This window comes from Dermacentor albipictus, chromosome 1, assembly GCF_038994185.2.
Source record: "Dermacentor albipictus isolate Rhodes 1998 colony chromosome 1, USDA_Dalb.pri_finalv2, whole genome shotgun sequence".
Taxonomy (NCBI): Eukaryota; Metazoa; Arthropoda; class Arachnida; order Ixodida; family Ixodidae; genus Dermacentor; species Dermacentor albipictus.
This window is the reverse complement of record NC_091821.1, coordinates 22,006,530-22,024,789: the sequence shown is the minus strand read 5'-3', so window position 1 is coordinate 22,024,789 and position 18,260 is coordinate 22,006,530. Positions and strand designations below refer to the sequence as shown.

The 18,260-nt window shown below is 45.9% G+C and overlaps 1 protein-coding gene across 10 annotated transcripts in view; it reads right to left on the bottom strand.

The window, feature by feature from the left end:
• Positions 1–551: 551 nt before the first annotated feature.
• Positions 552–18,260, bottom strand: part of LOC139060400 (protein spitz-like) — a 178,984-nt gene continuing 161,275 nt past the window's right edge. For 9 of the 10 annotated variants that reach the window (XM_070539507.1, XM_070539526.1, XM_070539503.1 and 6 more), the window contains 5 exons: positions 11,345–11,516; positions 10,513–10,574; positions 9,915–10,020; positions 8,158–8,266; positions 552–5,798 (listed from right to left, as the gene is read on the bottom strand). In XM_070539507.1, the coding sequence (XP_070395608.1) occupies positions 5,739–5,798; positions 8,158–8,266; positions 9,915–10,020; positions 10,513–10,574; positions 11,345–11,516 (509 nt within the window). In that variant the 3' untranslated portion in view covers positions 552–5,738. Of the gene's footprint in view, positions 5,799–8,157; positions 8,267–9,910; positions 10,021–10,512; positions 10,575–11,344; positions 11,517–18,260 lie in introns of those variants that run through there. The other variant, XM_070539511.1, reaches the window with a different exon arrangement.

Below are 18,260 nucleotides of genomic sequence, written 5' to 3'. Positions count from 1 at the left end.
GCTGCAGTGTGCTTTCATTACATTTGTGTAAACTCAGCCAGCATATTTGTGATGGAAGCGCGTCATGCTGCAGGCAAGTGGCCATCACGGATCCTTAATAGTAGTTCATGCTCTTTAACACCACGAAGCTGCAGTTGGTCCGTGAAGGACAATGTAGTGGGGATTCCAGATTAACTTTGACCTGGGGCTCCTTAAGGATGCACCTAAACCCGAGTACACATTAAATATTTCTCCATTCTACCCCCACTGGAATGCAGGTGCCATGGCTGGGAATCAAACTCGCAACCTTGTGCTCAGCACACATTGGTGCATAACGCAGCCTTTTCTACATTGCCATGGAGGAAGCAAAGACGGAGGCAGTGACCAGCCTAGGCGACTTTGCAGCACCCTTTTAATTATGTTGCACACAGTCAAGTTATTCTTGCAAAATTTTAGTGGGCATACCGAAACAGCACAAGTTCAAAACATGAACCTTATCTGTGTGACAGGCTAGATGTACAACACGGATGGAAAGTCAGACATGAAACAAGGAAGCAACATGACCCAGCATATTTGTTACAAGTGACTTTTTATTTTCTTTGGGACCTCGAACCCCGAGGCACCCGACGCAACAAATCTACATTTCTCTTCCACAAGTACTTTTGTTTTGTATTCTCTTTCCTCATAAATAAGACGCGATGCACCTAGACGACACGATATCAGCTTTGGTCTAAAAACCCTCAGTACGAGGCAAATTACAGAGAAAGCAGCAGAAGGAGACCTGGACGAGACACCAAGAGAGAGTGCGTGGCTCAAGCACCACAGTGTGCGCTCCTGAGGACTGCACAAATGGTTACACTGAAGTATTTTATAGACCAGTATTGGCTTGAAGGAATGTCAAAGTATTCTTGTTGGCGTTGTAGGTTTTGCCAATGTATAGCGAATGAAAAAAATAAAATTTGTAAATCTGTAAGCTAAATCTATGCCAAATGCAGAAAGTGGCAAATGCCAGAAAGAAATCTCAGGATGAATGTAAACCAAGAAATGCCAATATCTGGTGATATACAGTTCCAACAGCAGTCCCTTTATGTAAAAACCAATCCCTCAGGCATGTCACACATATTTGCATAACTATCTCTTACTTGTCTCATCTACAAGTATCCAGGAAAGTTGCTCATGGCATAGAGCAGAGCATGAAGCTGAAGCAACGAAGTAAGGTTGCCCTGATGCATATAAACATCAAGAAATAAGACTTTACCCGGCTTGCATTATACTGCATGCAAAACAAAAGAAAAAGAGGGAAACCCCATAGGGGAACAAGTAACAATGCATCTGCAAAAACAATATGGGAACTATTCAAGCTTGATTTTTTTCCCCACCAGGATGGGATTCCGGCACATCAATTGCTTATGCTTTGGAGCAAAGCAATACAAAGGCTAACTATGGCGCATGTGTTGAAGAGATCAGATACAAAGCCCGGTCGGTGTAATCTCCCAATCTATCCACATCAGCTAGAAGGAGCCAGAATAGCAATCAGTCTGACAGGCTTACTTCTCAGCAGCACATACCGTGGTAATGTGACAACTTTGCAGCTTTGTCCAGAAAAGCAGTGTTCATGCAATCATCACAACAACACAAAAAACTGCAAGGAAGGGGAGGGGTTGAAGCATTTTCAAACAACTGCAATATTGCTACCAAGTGCTTCCTGACACTAAAACTTAACTCAAATACTTTCACTTTACCAGTTACAAGACACATTCTCAGCTGTCACAGCTTGTCAGCTAACTAAAAGTTAGTGCAACTGCACTGTGAAGCAATATTGCTAGGTATGAATGTCGCTACTCAACACGCCACTATCAATCACGTGAACATTTAAGAGATAATGCAAGTGGGGCAGCATTGACAGAGAGGCAAGAGCCGCACCAACCATCCAGTAACCTAATAAAAACATACAAAGCGATTTCAAAGCAGAACACTGATAAATAAAGAGGACTAGATAGAGATGTGTACTTGTATGCCTGCCAATCTGGGCTCTCAAATAGGGAGGCAGATGGTGGTGTGGTTTTCAGTTTTTCCATTTCTTTTCTATCAGAGCTCTGTAGACCAAGAACTAGATAGGACTAATTCTATTATGCAAGGTGATCAACAGTGGTATAACAGTGAATGTTTTGTTTAAACTTTTTTCACTGCCATTGGGCACAGGAACAAGCTGCGGCTTTAACCTACACAAGTTGTCAAGCTCCCACCAAGCACTAAGAAATTTTCACACTTAGTTTATCAACGCAAACATCAATAGCTGCTTTGCTATATACTACAGCTACGCAATGCAGTGTACTACTATACTTGACTGATTACAAGCAGTTTGAAATAATTTTCCTATTGTAATAACACATCCTGAAAGCCAGTGATGCACTTATCACGTGCAGCACAATAGGGCACCTCAAGGACATTAAGCCTAACCATCCCTGAAACAATTTCATCCTGTTGTGTCCCCAAAAGCATTTTGTGCACAACATGCTCGTGCAAGCTTTATGAAAACATCCCAACAACAACGTCCGCTACATAACACAGAAAATGCAACAGTGAAATGTGTCGCACAAGGCACTGGACGCTGTCACTGTTGCAAAACAATTCCTCAACTTCCTTGTGTGCAACCACACTACAGACTTCATGCTTAATGCCATGTCTGACAAAGACAGGATACCTAATTTCTATGTAATATGCATAGCTACAAAATTCACTACTTAAAGTATGCCAATGTGCAGCGCCTTGTGAAATAAGCCACAAGAAATTGATGCAACAAATGCTACAGCATTGTCCGATTGCCCCCCCCCCCCCTCCCTCCCTCCTAACATCCTAGAGATTTCATTCTACAAACTGGAAATGCACAACAGCTTCTCAACCGGCAACAACCATATGCAAAGAAAAGTAAACAAATGAGACTAACACAACAGTTCCCATGTCCCTGGGTTGCACAAAGAGACCAAGCAAGCACCCGAGATTCAAAGCCCTTGATAAATGCAGCATTGCCAAAGTTCAAGCTCTAGCATTAGAAACGAAAGTCCCAAAATGCATCACGGGGTCAAGTCTGGTTTGAAAAATGTTCTACATGTTAACAAAGGAAGAGGGGGAAAAGAAGAAAGCACTTTTACGTTTGCCTCGTGGGCTCGTCAACAAGCTGTGGTGAACCACTCGAATACAAAAGAAAAAAAGGGCCTAACGATAATAGGAACTGGAAGAACAGGCAGCAAGATATTCGCTCTTAATGGTGCATTTGCCCTTGCAATGCACAAGTAGCTATAACCATAATAATAATATAGCAATTGGTCATACTCATAAGGCTGTACAATTCTCACACCTCAACAGAAAACAAGAGGCCACTGACAGAATGGAAGGGCACAGTGCTTGAGAGACCATCTAACAGGCCTGTAAAACACTGAAGAGGCTCTGGTCACCATTTTTCAGCCGAGTTTCTGAGCACCAGAATGACCTTCTAACAGAGACCCTTCATTATGCCCCAGTTTAACATCCTCAATCAAGGCTGAGAATGGTGCAAATGTACATCTTGTTGCTGGAAAATAATAAAGATAAATACCTGCTCAAGAATGCATGCCATATGTACACTTTAATCAAACTGGTAATCAGTTTTTGTTTTTAATTCTACCATGAAGAGATAACTTTGGGCAAGGAAGTTTCACCATGTCAGAATAGCAGTTCATGTTGGACAAGCTCATTAAAAAATGACCTCGCTGTATAGTGAATTAATGGTGTGTAATTATACTTGCAAATAAATGTACATATTTTATCACCCAAAATTTACTTTCAATACATGGCAAAATTCATTGAGGACCAGATAAGCTGCATTTACTTTTGTGATGACTGGAACATTCTGTGACAATTTTTTCCCCCCTTGACCACCAGGATACATGAAGGACGGACTCTAGGGCCCACACAGTGTCCCAAAATGTTATCTACAGCGCACTGGTTTAACAAAAGCTCCCAAAAAGCACCCGCACCTTTCTCAGCTACTGCCCAGTACACTAATCAGGAATGCATATGACCTGCAGGTTAGCCAGGCAGTCACAACTGCTTAAGTTAATGAGAGAAAATGTTGGCTGCTAGCTCGGTAGATGTTCTAGAGTAAGTCACCGTACCTCTGATTACTTGTATACCGATTACTGCTCTCTGAACTAGCTACAAATATAACAAGTTTAGTCTGGCACACAATGCAGAAGCGTCAACACAACACTTTGCAGACTAAGAGAGGAAAAAAAAAAACAGATATTTAAGTACTCTGTGTTAAAGACTGTAAGGAAATAAGGTGCACATAAAGTATGCTTGTTTCCTTGAGGTGACAGTAGATTATATTGTGTGTTTAATGGAGATGCACTGCATTGTGACATATTTTTGGCTATTTAAACCAAATATTATCAGCAGTGCTCTGACTCAGTGCACTGGGCAGTGTTAGGTGTGCAGGACATGCTAGATCCATTAAAGCAAAGTAAATTATACCTGCTTATAATTTATACTGAGAGATAAAATACAAATTCACTAGTACATACAGCCATTCTGTAATATTATCTGAACCAGAGCCGTCAATCCTCAACAAAGCTGGCTCACTGTGGTGACAAGAGCAAAATAAAGAAATAGGGGGGGGGGGAGGCAGGGGCAGACAACAGAAGACGAGCCAACGAGGAAACATAGCACTTTTTTTTGCCTTTTCTTTTTCCGGTAAGAGAGTTGCACGTTATGTACACTATCTACACACGCACATGCACACACAATCAACACAACAGCCGCCAAAAGGTTGCCAAGTGGAATCCATGATGCCACACTATCATCAACGTAATGGCGGCAGAAGCAAGTGTCCTGGAAAAGACGGGCATCACAGCGATGCTGTCTTCAAGGCGTCCAAACCCATGCAGCATGAGAAAGTGACAAACAAAGAACACAACAAAGTTTTTAGCAAAAGAACAAAACAAGGTGAAGAAACAAGGGGTGGAGTATGGGGACAGATGGCATTCTTGTGTCCATCAGTGGGAGAATGGCAAACAAGGTCTTTAAGTTAATAACAACCCATGAGAGAAAACAAGTGAATGGAAGAGGGTGAAAGGAAAGCAGAAAAAAGAAAAGACGCAAAACAATGTATGTCACGCCCGGTCAGTTCCAGTGAAGTTGGCGTTCCTCCGCAGCAGTGGCCGCCCCGGGAATGTTGTCAAAATGCCATGTATACATGATGGAAGAAGATTAAACAGCAGTGTCTTTGGAAACCTACAACAAGCACTTTACGACAACAACATCAGTCATCGGGATGTAACAAGCAGCCAGGCAGGTGGGGTAGCGGGCGAGAGGGCGGAAGGCAAGGAGGCTGCTGAATGCACTGCAGTGACAGTCCCAACAGTGGGAATTAATTAAAACAGGCGTGTGTGCAAAAAAAAAAGCACAAGGGAAGTTCCTGCAGTTCCACACACACGGACACACAAAGCCCTGCCAAACAACACACCACGCTTTCCCTTTTTCCGCTGCTGGGGCAGCTAGCACAGTCCAGACGTCTTTTGAAGCTTAAATAAACGTAGCAGAGCAACAATGTCCTTGTCTCCAAGATGAGGAAGGGGTGAGGGCAGGCGTTAGGCAGGAGAAGGTCCAGCATATGTCATCACACCCTCTGTGGATGGATGACTGGCAGAATGCGGTGAGTGCTGCACTACAGACACTGGCAGCAGTAGCCCACAACTAGAAGAGTGGGTGCCACTGCACTTCTAGCTGCTGGAACGCTGGCCATCTTCACACAGGTGCGCTACCCTGCCTTGCTCGAGGTCCTGCAAGGGTGCAAGATGGCAATTCAGCAATGGTATCAACTTCACTACCCTGCTCAGAACTTACATAGCCTTCTTTTCTTGCACACATGCTACTGCACAAAAGCTAAATATCAGTCAATTTTTTTGCAGACAGACCCCTTTCAAAATTGCTAAGCTGGCTCTCTGGCAGAGTTGTAGAGCCTGTAGCATGGAGGCGATACTCATCACAAGTGAAGGTTGGCAAGTGCAATAAAAGTAAGAGTGTGCTGCATGATGAGGAACATGCGAGCTGCCCATAGATAATCACAATTTATCAATGTATTGGCTGTCATATTTTGGGCAATGAAACAAACAAATATTGTTTTCGAGAGATGAACAATGAACAACAACAACAAAATTTAAACAAGTTTCTGCCATGAATAGCTTACTTAAGTTACAGAGCTAGGCATATTAGTTCCACAAGGAATTGAGAAAAACACTTAATGGAATTCACCATCGAGGCTATTAGGCCCTGTTGGTATGCCATAGTAAAGGCTTCTAAATAGCTCAAGTGTGGGAGAAGAATACAGGAAACACAAAGCAAAAAATATTGCACTTAATGGAAAGAAAGTAAAGAGCAAAAGCTTTATAAAAGGCACTGACGAAATCGACAGTAACAGAGGACATCTGTTAAATGAACCCAGAGAGCTACGACCTCTTTCTCCCAATGTTGCAGACTATGTTCTATTTCTATGAGTATCCTACTGCCACAATAAAACCGAAAATGAAATATCTGAGACTATATCGGTTACAGTGAAACAAATACTTGCTCGCTCATAGTTCAATCTGTGTGATTTTTTAGCAACAATGTCATAGATGATTTTCATTAATTCGACCCCGACAGGATCGGCCAAACTGACTGAATTATCTTGCATGTCAAATTAGTCAAGAGATAGAAAAAGCATAAAGACATACTGCTGCCTTTATTTGGCACTATTTACCCAATTCCAACACAACCCTGAATCTAACGTGCACCCAGTTTTTGTGGGCTCAAAGTAGAAATATAATGTAGAAATGACATTAGAGCTTCTAAACAAAGAAAGTGAACACGCACCCATTTTTTAAAGTAGAAAAATTCAACATGCCTCCACTTCTTGCAATAAGAAAAAGATGAAACCAGCCAACTTTACCTTCACAGAATGTAGATTTATTTACACACGTACACTCGTCACTCATAAAGCCCACTGTGCATTTCATATTCTGAATTAGCAAATTATCCGACGTCTCTGCAACAATCGCAAATAGGATGGTGGCGTATGTCTAGGCTGAACACTTCACCAGTTTGTCCTGCAATGCAAGCAATTCCCTGGAATGCCAAAAACATGTGACAAGTTGTTGCAGCTAGGTTAGCATGTAATTTGTCTTTTGAATGCTATGACAACTTGTTCTGTCGCCGTCTTGAGATGGCAGTGATGTTTATGTTGGCTAGGCTGGCTTTGACGGTAGGCTGTTGTGAACATGGCTTTGCGTCCTACTGTACTGGTGCAGGCAATTTTCAGAGAAATTTTCTTAGAGACAAAGTTGTGAATTTGAATCAGGTAAATACTGTAATTGTTCAGTGCGAGCTACCATTAGCGCTTGAGTCTTCTAGGACAGGCCGAAAATAGGTGTTTTCAGGTCGGTAGGGGGAGATAATGTGTGTTCCGCTGCATTCGCTATCCCCTAGCGCCTCCAAAAGTGATGCTACAGCCATTGAGGTCACCAATGAGGTCATCATAGAAGTCAGGCTTGTCTGTGTCAGCAACTTATATTTGAATTATCTGGCGAGGGCCAATTTCAGGATAAAAATAACGAAAGTTCTGGCCCATAAAAATATGTGGGTGCTGGCCAGTATCTTCGGGTGGGATCAAATTAGCCGAAGTCGAAATGACCAACTTCTAATGTGCTCAGAAAGAGCAACTTGAAATGGCACATTCTGGATGTGCATGAATACTTTAGTGAGCAGCTTGACTTGGTTGGCCTGCAGCTGAAGCCATGTGATGTCACCAAGTGCACAAGTTGCATATCCATAATGCTGTGTGTGTGCGTGCGCGCGTAACTTTGTGCTGTTCCCGTGCCACATTGCCAAGAGGCCACCAAAGTTGACAGGAGGCCCTTTGCTGGCCTTTTGGAGGCAGCACACTCTTTGCGCAGACCCGACCGAAAAACAAAGCAAAAAAGGGGAACATTCTATAGTTTTTCAAATTCATTTTAGTACAGTTCTCACTTGCATGAGATGCACTATGGGAGTGGTAAAACACAAACACAGTTGGCTTAAAAAAGTGCTCTACCAATGTGACTGAGGTGATTTAATGTGCCTGCTGTAAACCAAAGGCACAACTCATATGTGTTAAGAACTTACACTCTGTCTAAGGACGAGCTGTGGCTGTGGACAAGTTGTGTTCTTCCTGTCACAGAAGAAGAGCTTCGGCTCATCTGGAACGTCAAAGTATGTCTTGTCTTTCCTACGCCTGCAAAAGAAAAAGCAAACGGCACATAGCGATCAGCTCCAAAGTCTCATAACGGAAGAACAAGGTAATAGAGCTGCAAGAAATTCAAGGTCTGCACTGAAAGAAGTGCCACAAGAACACCACTAACAACTCAGACTACAGTATTGCAGAGTCTGCTGCCAAAGCAATGCACTAAAAGGGGCCCAGAAACACTTTTCCAACTAATCATAGAATAGTCTCACTATTAAATGGCATCACCTCAGGAACCTAGCGGCGGAAAATTTTTTCGAATCCTTCAAGTATAAGTGAAGTTAGACGTAGTTTTTGCACTGATGAATGGCTTTCTCTCCTTTTGTCTCCACTAGCACGCTGGAAGCTGCAGAGAGGAGAAGCCAAGGGAGTAAAGCCCCGCCAAGAAGTGCCTCAGTGGTGAGAAGACTTGTTGCTGCACCACGTGGTGGCCATGGTAGGCTATGCGACGCAGTTACGTTAAACTGTCATATGTAGACTAGCAGTGCAAAGATGAACTGATTTTTCTGTCTTTGTGAGATCACCGATATAGATATCTTTAATTTATTTACATCACAATTAGCAATAACTGTATTACTGAGAATATTCTCGTGATGAAGAAATCAGCCAATAGCTGTTGGTGAGTATCGCTGCTTGAGATGATGCTGCATGGCGACACTGCACCGGTAGCAGCAAGCAATTTTCCCAGTTTTTGACACGACATTGTAAATTCGTTGCTTCATGCAGTGCAATAATATTTGGCCCACATGTTCACAGGAGACTCTTATACAAACTGGAAATTTTTCTTACTGTGTTTAAAAAGTGCTTCAGGGCCCATTCAAGTATTCCTGCCTTTTCAAGCTATTCAAACACTTATGGTCATCTACAGAAGCCACAACCTGAATGTAATATGAATGGATATATACGAAAGCTGAGGTAATAAAGCAAACAAAAACAAGCCTTTATAGAGAGGAATTATATTGTTGAAGTATTTGAGGAAGTATTTGCAGAGAGCAATTTCAATGAAAGAAGGCTGGACAGCTTAGCCTGAGTCACGTGCCTCCAGCGTGCTACTCTATGCTAGTAAATGGGTTTGGGAAAATGGCAGAGACAGGTTAGAAAGATAGAAGCATAGCAATGATAATGAGAGAGATGCATGCAGTATAATTTCCATGCTTGACAACTCATGCTGCTATTATTTTCTTCTATCTTCCTCAAGTCTACTAAAAAACTAAAGCACAGCAACAGCTCCACTGTGAGAATTGCAGCACACAGCCCTGACTTCAGCACACAGTAGCATACACATGACTGTTGGTTTTACTAAAATGTTTTGACAAATGCTGCTAAAGGCAAAAATAAAATGAGTGTTTCTATCACAGGCTGACACTACGGCAACTGCAGAAAATAATGTAAAACTCAATAGCGCTTTAGTCTCGTAAACATGGTCGCCAATTGTACACACAGTTAACTATGCACATAGTACACCCTAACCAACATGTGACCAATGCTTGGGCATGATAGCGATTCTCTTATTGTGAAGCGCTGCATGTCTATCTACGTCTCTCATGCTTTCTTATATTTTTTAAGGCATTATTTTTGAAGCCATGTTCCCACGATTACAGTTTTCGATAATAAAGCAAGAGTAGGACTGCTCACTTACCGATAGTACAAGTACACCGTGACGCAGACTATAAAGACAAGTATGACTGCCACTGTGACGCCACCTGCGATGCTTGCTGTCTCGATCAGCACTCGTTGCCTTGTGGCTGCATAGGATGGATGAAGATGTTAGACTCAACTTGTCACATAGGATCTCTAACTGCCTTCGAAGTGAGGCAAGAAACAGTGCTTATCAAATGTAAATTAGCAGTCATCAATTGTGGTGACCTTTTAAAGCAGGCCGTTTCTGGACACTGGCTTGCATGCACAGGCTGAAGCATACTGAACACACTGCATTCATATATACAAAAAAAATTTACATTAAATTTAATAGATACTGGTACAGGACTAGCCTACTGCTGTAGCTACTATGTACTATGTACAAAAAGGTTATATGCATATTTACTGCTGCAACAGCAGCAGCAATGAGAATCAAATGTAACCAAAGCAAGCTAACACACAATCTATACTATGAAAAGAAAAAGGACAATAAGGTTGACAAAAATTATCTTTTTTGTAGTGCACACTGCAGATTGTTATGGCACAAAAACATTCTTTGCATACAATTAAAACTGACATGAAGGAGAGTTAATACTCACGCAGATAGGTTCCGTCGAGGTCCTTGAACTCGCATCGTTGCCCCATATATCCATCCGCACATCTGTAGAAGCACAAGAGAGAATGCTGTGAAGGATGCCACCTAACCTAATCGTCTACTGATCAGGCTATTTCAGCTCAAAGAAGCTGGCAAACTAGAGTGCACCTTTCCCTAGAGCACTTGTCTGCAGAGAGCAAACTATGCTGTGGATGTTCAAATGTTACACTTGATCTTTGCCATGTGGCAACCACCATAATAATAAAGACAGTGTAAAATAATACCTAGTGTGTGTAGTGGAATATAATATAAGGGATACAATATGAGGAGGAAAGCTGTGGTTTGAGATGAGGGCCATTTTACAACATATGGATTCTTCAAGATGGCAAACCAAATCAAAACTTTAGCGAGTATTTCAGCAATACTGTGTATGAATGATTATTTTAAGCTGGACAGAAATTATTTCAGACTGTTTATGCATGCAGGCACCACACAATAGGCAAGATAAGAGGTGCCATGAGTAATGTTAAGGTCAATGTTTAAAATTTCTTTATATACCCCTTAACCTAAAAACCACATAAAGTCTTATGCCCCCATGCAAAATTGGCTGCCCTGTAATATATCATAATAGAAAGGAATTTCTTTGAACAGACATAAGAAACTAAATAAGACAAAAGGCAGTCAAACATGCTTGATGTAGAAAAGAAAGAACAACACTGCTAAAATTTTAACTCCACAGACACTATACATGACATCCATATATATGCTACATACAAAATAGTAAAATGTTCCCTAACAGTAATATAAGTATGCCCTGAGAACTGATAGGCACTCACTCGCAATTGTAGAGGATGGACTCTCCTATCTTGATAGAAAAGCAGGTGGCTCCGTTGAGGCAATACCACTTGGCATACGTTTCAGGGCATGTGTATGTCTGGAATGTAATGTTAGGCCGCACCGTTGACTGCGGAGGCCGTGGCTTGGGCGTCGACCGTGATGAACAACCATCTGCAGCAGGAACAAAATGAAAGAAGCCCAGTGCATAAAAATTATTTTGCTATCCGAAAGCAAAAGCAGATATGCAAGCACGTGGCTTTGTGACAACAATATTTTATGCAACCAGGGCCAAAACTGCTTGTGGGGGATCCAATTCACAACCACTTGATTTCAGGCAACTACAAAATGAAAATAACCTTCACAATGTTCATTACTCTCTCACAAGCTTCCTAGGAAAATTAATACGGCATCTTACTCCATTTTATGTAGTAATCAGGTGCCACCTGTGACAAGGGCTATCAGGTACACATTAAAGGGTGCTATTAGGCATGCCAACCAAAGAAGCAGAATGCGGAATTGGAGAACATCACGACACCTCTTGCGATCTGGACAGTCAAACAAATTAATTCGACACGTTTCTTTCATCTAAAAATTTGTTTTCTAAAAAAAATGAAAAAAAGAAGGGGGTAGGAGAGGGGGCTGCCTAAATGCACGACCACAAACTCATTCACCCAAACTTCCGGCCTCGAGCTGCACTGCACAGAGAAGGACGGGATCCGGGGAAACGTGCCAACAGTTAGGGTGAAAAGCCGAGCGCAGGCCCCATTCTGGCTTTTCTGCGAAGCCCACGTCATTATGAGCATTAACAAGTGCACAGGGTTGCGCGACGGGGCCGGACTGGGCGAGCGACGACTGTAGACGCAAAGGGCAAGCAGCGACAACCCCTCCTTGCCCCACTGCTTGTTCACTACAGACCCAACGGACAGTGCCCGGGCTGGGACGCGGCCTTCGCTTATATGTTTGCCACTTTCTCCCTCTGCCGCCGCCCTCAACGGGACTCCTCAACCCCGGGTTTCGCGGCCCTTTAGCGAACAGCCGCGCCGACCGAGGCGATGGTTTCGTAGGCCGTCGATCACCGCTACTGTCACTGCTGCCAGCGGCGGTGGTTAGAACGTCCAAACCATCGGCGTCCACAAAGAAAATGTCACAACAGCAGCAGGCCTTCTCTGTTAAAGGGAAGCTGAAGAGTCTGTCGAATTCAATAAGACGCTCATATACGGATGCGGGAACCTTATAAACCATGTCGGTAAAATTTGGGTTTTTTTTTTCAATTAGGAGCGACGTAATCGTCGGTTGAAATTGCGCTGTAGCTCCGCCCCCCTTTGAGTGAGCGAGCGGAGCGGAGACCGGAAACCGCGGTGTTGTGACGTCAACTCTGCTTCGTTCCTTCGCAGCGTCCGCGACCGTGCCTGACCGCGCTTGTTTCTGCGTGCGTGCCATCGTGTATCTGCTTCGATCGACCCTGCATTCCTTTGTTGGTGCGTCTGCGTGTATGTAGAGTGGTAGTCAACGTGCGTGGTAGTCAACGTGCGTGGTAGTCAACGTGAGTGGTAATCAACGTGAGTGGTAGTCAACGTGAGTGGTAGTCAACAGATGAAGGTCGCTACACGTACCGCATGAACCGGGAAGCTTTTCGCGCGTTTAAACCGTCTTTGTAGATTGCCGACAGCTTTGGACAGCGCACAAATGCCGACGATCGCATCCCCGCTTACGTTCCACGAGGAGGCATGCAGGAACACAACACTACAGTTGTTTGACCGGAAACTAGCTCACTAGATCACCGAAAGATCGCCGAGATCACTAGATCGCTTTGGAAAAAACACACTCACTAAAGAGCATTTCCAACACGAGGAGATCACAAGGCTTTGCTTTCGTTCGCGTCTAAAGCACTGCTCGCACCAGCATCGTTTGCTTCTTCGAGAGGCCGGCTCTTCGCAATCGGCTCGTACATGTAGGGAGTAACGCCGAACTCCTCAGAAAGACGCAGTCTCTCTAAATTTTCCATTACCGTCTCAGAAAACAGCACCAAACTACCTGGCACCGCGCTTCATGTGTAGCGGCAGCGGTCGGCAGCGGCAGAGTTGACGTCACGACGCAGAGTTGACGTCACAGGCGGAAACGAGACGCACGAGCTGGGCGTGTCCGCTGCTGCACTTTTCGTCAAAATAAAATATATTTGCGCTTTCTTTCGCTCAATTTGGATACGATATTCGAATTCGGAGGGTTGAAAACCATTATGTACAGATGTTCACTCATTTTTTCTGGAAAACCTTTCAGCTTCCCTTTAAGGTGCGCCAGACGCTGGTCAACCGAACATGCCCGGGACAGAGGCGTCCTGCATACCGCGCAGGGCCTTCGCTCGATATGCACCGAAATACCTAGTCAATTCTACCTGAACAACGAAAAACAAAAGAAAAGAAGACACAAGACTAGTGCAGAGCGCGTACAAATGTAGGGCACATGACAAAAGCTCAGAACAAACATGACGACGCAGATCTAGGTATACGACAGTTGTCAGAGCTGCCATCGAAAGCACAGTTTGGCGAAGTCCGTAAGTAAGAAAACAGTGACAAGAGGGGAGAAACTGCCGTGCAAAAGCCGACCCCAATTTATTGCCGATAATGAGAAACAGCAGAGCGGAGGCCTTCAACAAGAGTGGTTGCAACAATATGCTGTCGCGGCCGCCCGACTGGAAAGGCACCTGGCGGTACGGTATATACTTCCGTCCGGCCAATGTAGGAGGCGAAAGGCACCCGAATATACAGTACTGTCTGTGCGGCGAAGCTGACAGCCTCGGCAGCGCAAGAAGAATTCTGCACAGAGGGCAGCAGCCGCGGCGCCACTGGACGGCACTGCATGTCGAGCACCCTTTTATGAGCGCCACCTCTATTATACCATTTCTCGTCCAGAGCACGCCACGTTTTGCGCGGCTCGGCGTGTCCGCCGGTCGCGCTGAGATCCGGCGGAGGAGGGCTAACAATGGGGAGACGGGCGAGAGGAGCCCCGGACCGTGACCGCCACCAGCGCGGCGACGGCCAAGTGCCAGAGCCTGCAGGGTGGCTCCGGGCGTCGACAAACGCGAGGCCTACACTATCCTCGATTAAATGAAAAGGTTCGTCAGGACACACTGCAGTGGCATAACATTGGAAAAGGAGGTGGCAAAGCGTTGGGGGACAAAGAAAACGACTTTTTGTCCGCAACCGTGAAGGCGTTATCGGCGAAAGCCTCCCGCGCACTGCTGTCAGGCGATAAACACCCCAGCGCCTACTTCCTCTGATGCTGCGCGCGGATGGCGCGCAATGGTTTTGTAACTCATCGTATCGCGCCACCTTCTGACCAAAGGCGTCGCGCGGGCGTTTTTCCTCGCTCCACACACTCGACGAGCACAGTTGCGCGCCGATGGTATACATGCTGTTTTCTGGAACTTAGAAAAACCAACGCCAGTGTTTCGTTTTCTTTCCCCACTTCGTGTGCCTGATTTCTCTCTTACTACGGCTTCATTTATTTCTGCACCGTTCGCCACTACTGTTGCCTCGCGAGCCGCTGGTCCTCTTTGTGCCACCAATGTGCCATTGGCGCAGCCTGGTAGTGCGTCGATTTTCAAAGCAGGTAAAAAAAAAAAAAACTTTATTTCTTTAGCCAATCATTTATATTTGTTTATAACAACGCCTCTCGTGGCAAACGCTTAATGGTATGCTACATTAGACGGCCGTTAACTTTGCTTTATGCCGTGAGTTAGCTGCAGACAGCTTTGCCTTTCGCCATTTAAAAAGTACGCAGTCAGTTCAGGCTTAAAGGTACCACCGGCCTTTACAGCGTTGGTTTTCCATTTTTTTCACGTCACGCTTAATTTACTGGCTGACAACTGAGCGACTCGATGCTGCGGTCAATGACAGAACACGAAGACTTGAAAGACACAGACGTGTAGACCTTTGACGAAGTCGACAAAAGTAAAGCACATGACTACGCTGTAGCGGCAGTGAAAAAACCGGACTAAATACAGCGGTTCCTTTGTAGGTTGAAGCAAGGAAAACAGTTGCTCAAAAGTTCAAGGTTGGATCAGGTCACCGACCTAATTCATCCATATATCCCTGTTATGGCAACGCTCAGGTTGTTCATACTGATCGGCTGTATTGCGCTTGCGTTGTAGGCACGCTATCACCCTCAACGTGTTTTTCCTTTCATTTCCCTTGCTTCACTCTGGCATATATAAGGTGTGCTATCCTTGCCAATAAAACCAGTTGTTAGTCAGCGCTTCTTCGTACGTGTCTCCCTCCTTGTGGTCGTCTGTTTGCGCTGTTACCCACATGTTTCAAGATGAACCACTCGCCCAAAAAGAAGTATTGATGATGTTCACACTACACATGCGCAGTGCGCGAAGGGCGCACTTACGATGCCACGCTTGTTTTTTCTCACGCCACGAAGCGCCCACCTCTGGAGACCACTTCTGTACAACGCGAAACCAATAAAAAACAACGAAGAGATTGGTCGGGGTTATTGCGCAACGGCACCACCCGCGGTCCACTATAGTTCTCTGGTATACGTGCACGGCAGGGCAGAGCAAAACTGCACCGGCAGAAGAAGAGCCGGACTTGGCGAAACCGAGGGAGGAGAGAGCGAGCCAGCGTCTGTCGTCCACCGACTACTGGAGAACACCTGGACAGCAGCGTCAGGGGACGCGCGTGCTCGGCAGACCACGAAGAAGGAGCGCGAGCGGCCTGGCACAGTCCATCCGGACATTCCCCCACAGCCGACAGCTGGGCCCTTGTGCGGCGGAGGGGGCTCTTTAAAGAGGAAGGACGCCCGGGGGCAGCACACCCCCGCCGTCTCCGAGGCATGGGGAGGGGGGGGGGGGGCGTAAGGGGCGGGGGGATAGGCAAGCCACGAGCCAGACGGCCGGCCGGACGCGTGGCACGCGTCGTCCACGAGAACAGAGTCAATCAGCCAGGCACAGCTGCTGCTGCGACGCCAAAGTGCGGCCACGCGCCCTGCCCGGGGGTCCCTCCTACGTTAGAAGGGCGCTTTTCCACCCCGCTCAGGCGGGTCTCGCAAGGCTCGCGGTGACCGACCACAAGAAGGGCGGGGAGGGAATGCATCCCCCCCCCTCCCGGCAGCGAAGAAAAACAAGGGTGACCGAACACTTCAACTGGCTGTTGGTGCGCCGTGTGCTAGTAGCCTGTCTTCGCCCGCATAGTGGTCTCGGAAAAAAACATCCCAGAAAGAGACCGCGCTTTCACGCTGTTAACTTGTTGCCCCCATGTGCGCTCGGGCAACTCGCGCCCTCGCGGCGTTCAGCCACAGCCGTCTCTGCTTATGTGAACATTACTAAGTCACATTCCTTGCTGAAGTTCGTAAAATGTTTCTCACGAACAACATGCATCTATAGCTGCCGTATAACGAGCACCATTAGGGTGTTTGAGCAGTAATTGTACGATGTCCTTGAGAACTATATTGCATACTTTAGTCTGTTCATAAAAACTGAGCTAATCAAATCAGGTAACATTGAACGCAGCCACACTACAATTTGCATAATCATTATTTTGCTTGCGTAGGTTCACGGATACCACATACAGTAGCTTTTTACAATGACCGCACGGCAGCGGATCAACACCGACTATCAACACATATTTTTGTACACACATTCGAGTATAACCGCTCGGATAGAAGCAAAGAAAACGGAAACAAAGAAAATGTAAACAAGCTAACAAACGTGCAGCCACGGATTTGCACGGCTTGTAATAACGCCTAAGCAATGCTTTGCCGATTAATCAGCCGGACCAACGTCATATTATTTTGTTTTGCTGTAAAAAAAAAAAAGGAAAGCTACTGTACCGAGAAATATGCGCGCCCAGAATAAAAGGCAGTCTCAGAAATTGCTGGCCCGAAGTTATTCGTGGCCACGCGTAAAAAAGATGCTATTTCTCGGTTACGTAAACCGCTTGTGTCCACTAAATTTGATGAACACAAATAAGCGCCGCAAAAGGGCACCACGCGGGAGCCTGCACAACGCCGGTAAGCAGCTTCTGTTTATGTCGCCCGCTTCTCTGGCTGCAAATCAATTTCCCCGCTAATTGGCCGAAGTTGGAACAAAAGAAGTGCTCGAAATTGGCTGCCATCGAGAGGCGACCGACGAAGAACCCAGAAAGCCATTTCGTCGGGGTCCTTGGGCGACCGTCCACCTGTCACCCCCGAGGTGGGGGAGGGGATAGGTGAGGAGGAAAGGACTTCCTTTTCCCTCGCTCCGGAGCACTCCTCCCCCTCAGCAGCAGCCGCGCAGTTTTCAAAAGCCAGTGAGGCGGAGAAAAGAAGAGAGTCCGCACAGAAACGGGCCGACTGGCGAGAAGTAAAAGAACGCAAGCGCACGAAAAAGGAGACACGCAGTTGAACGCCAGATGAAGAAAAAATGAAGAAAGACAAGCACGGCCTCGGAAAGGCGAAGCCCGGCGCGCGCCAGGCGCGCGCGCACGCGCCCTTCGCCAAAACAGCCGGGAAACATCTGGCGAGCACAGGGCACGCACCGATGAGGACGGCACCACTCAACGCACCGCCTCTCTCTCTCTCTCTGCCGCGCGGTCTTTATTCTCAATTTCTGCACCCCCCTCCTCTGCCTTCTTTCACCCTCCGAAGCAGTATTAGCCCGAGACGCGGAGAACGCAAGCGTGTCGGTTAATCTTGGCCAAAGGCGCGAGGCTGCCCCAAAGAGCTCGGCTTTGAAGAACGATACAATTGAGATTGCGCGATACGGGTTTTCGAAGCGCTGCAACTCCGTAATATGCACGACGCTGCCGCCGCTTCTTTTGACGAGAAAAAGATCTCTGTAGATATCTCGCGATTATCGCCCGTCAAGTTCTCTAACGATTCCCCGCGAATACTGGCCTGCGGTTTCGGGAATGATGGCGTCAAACGCCGTTGCAA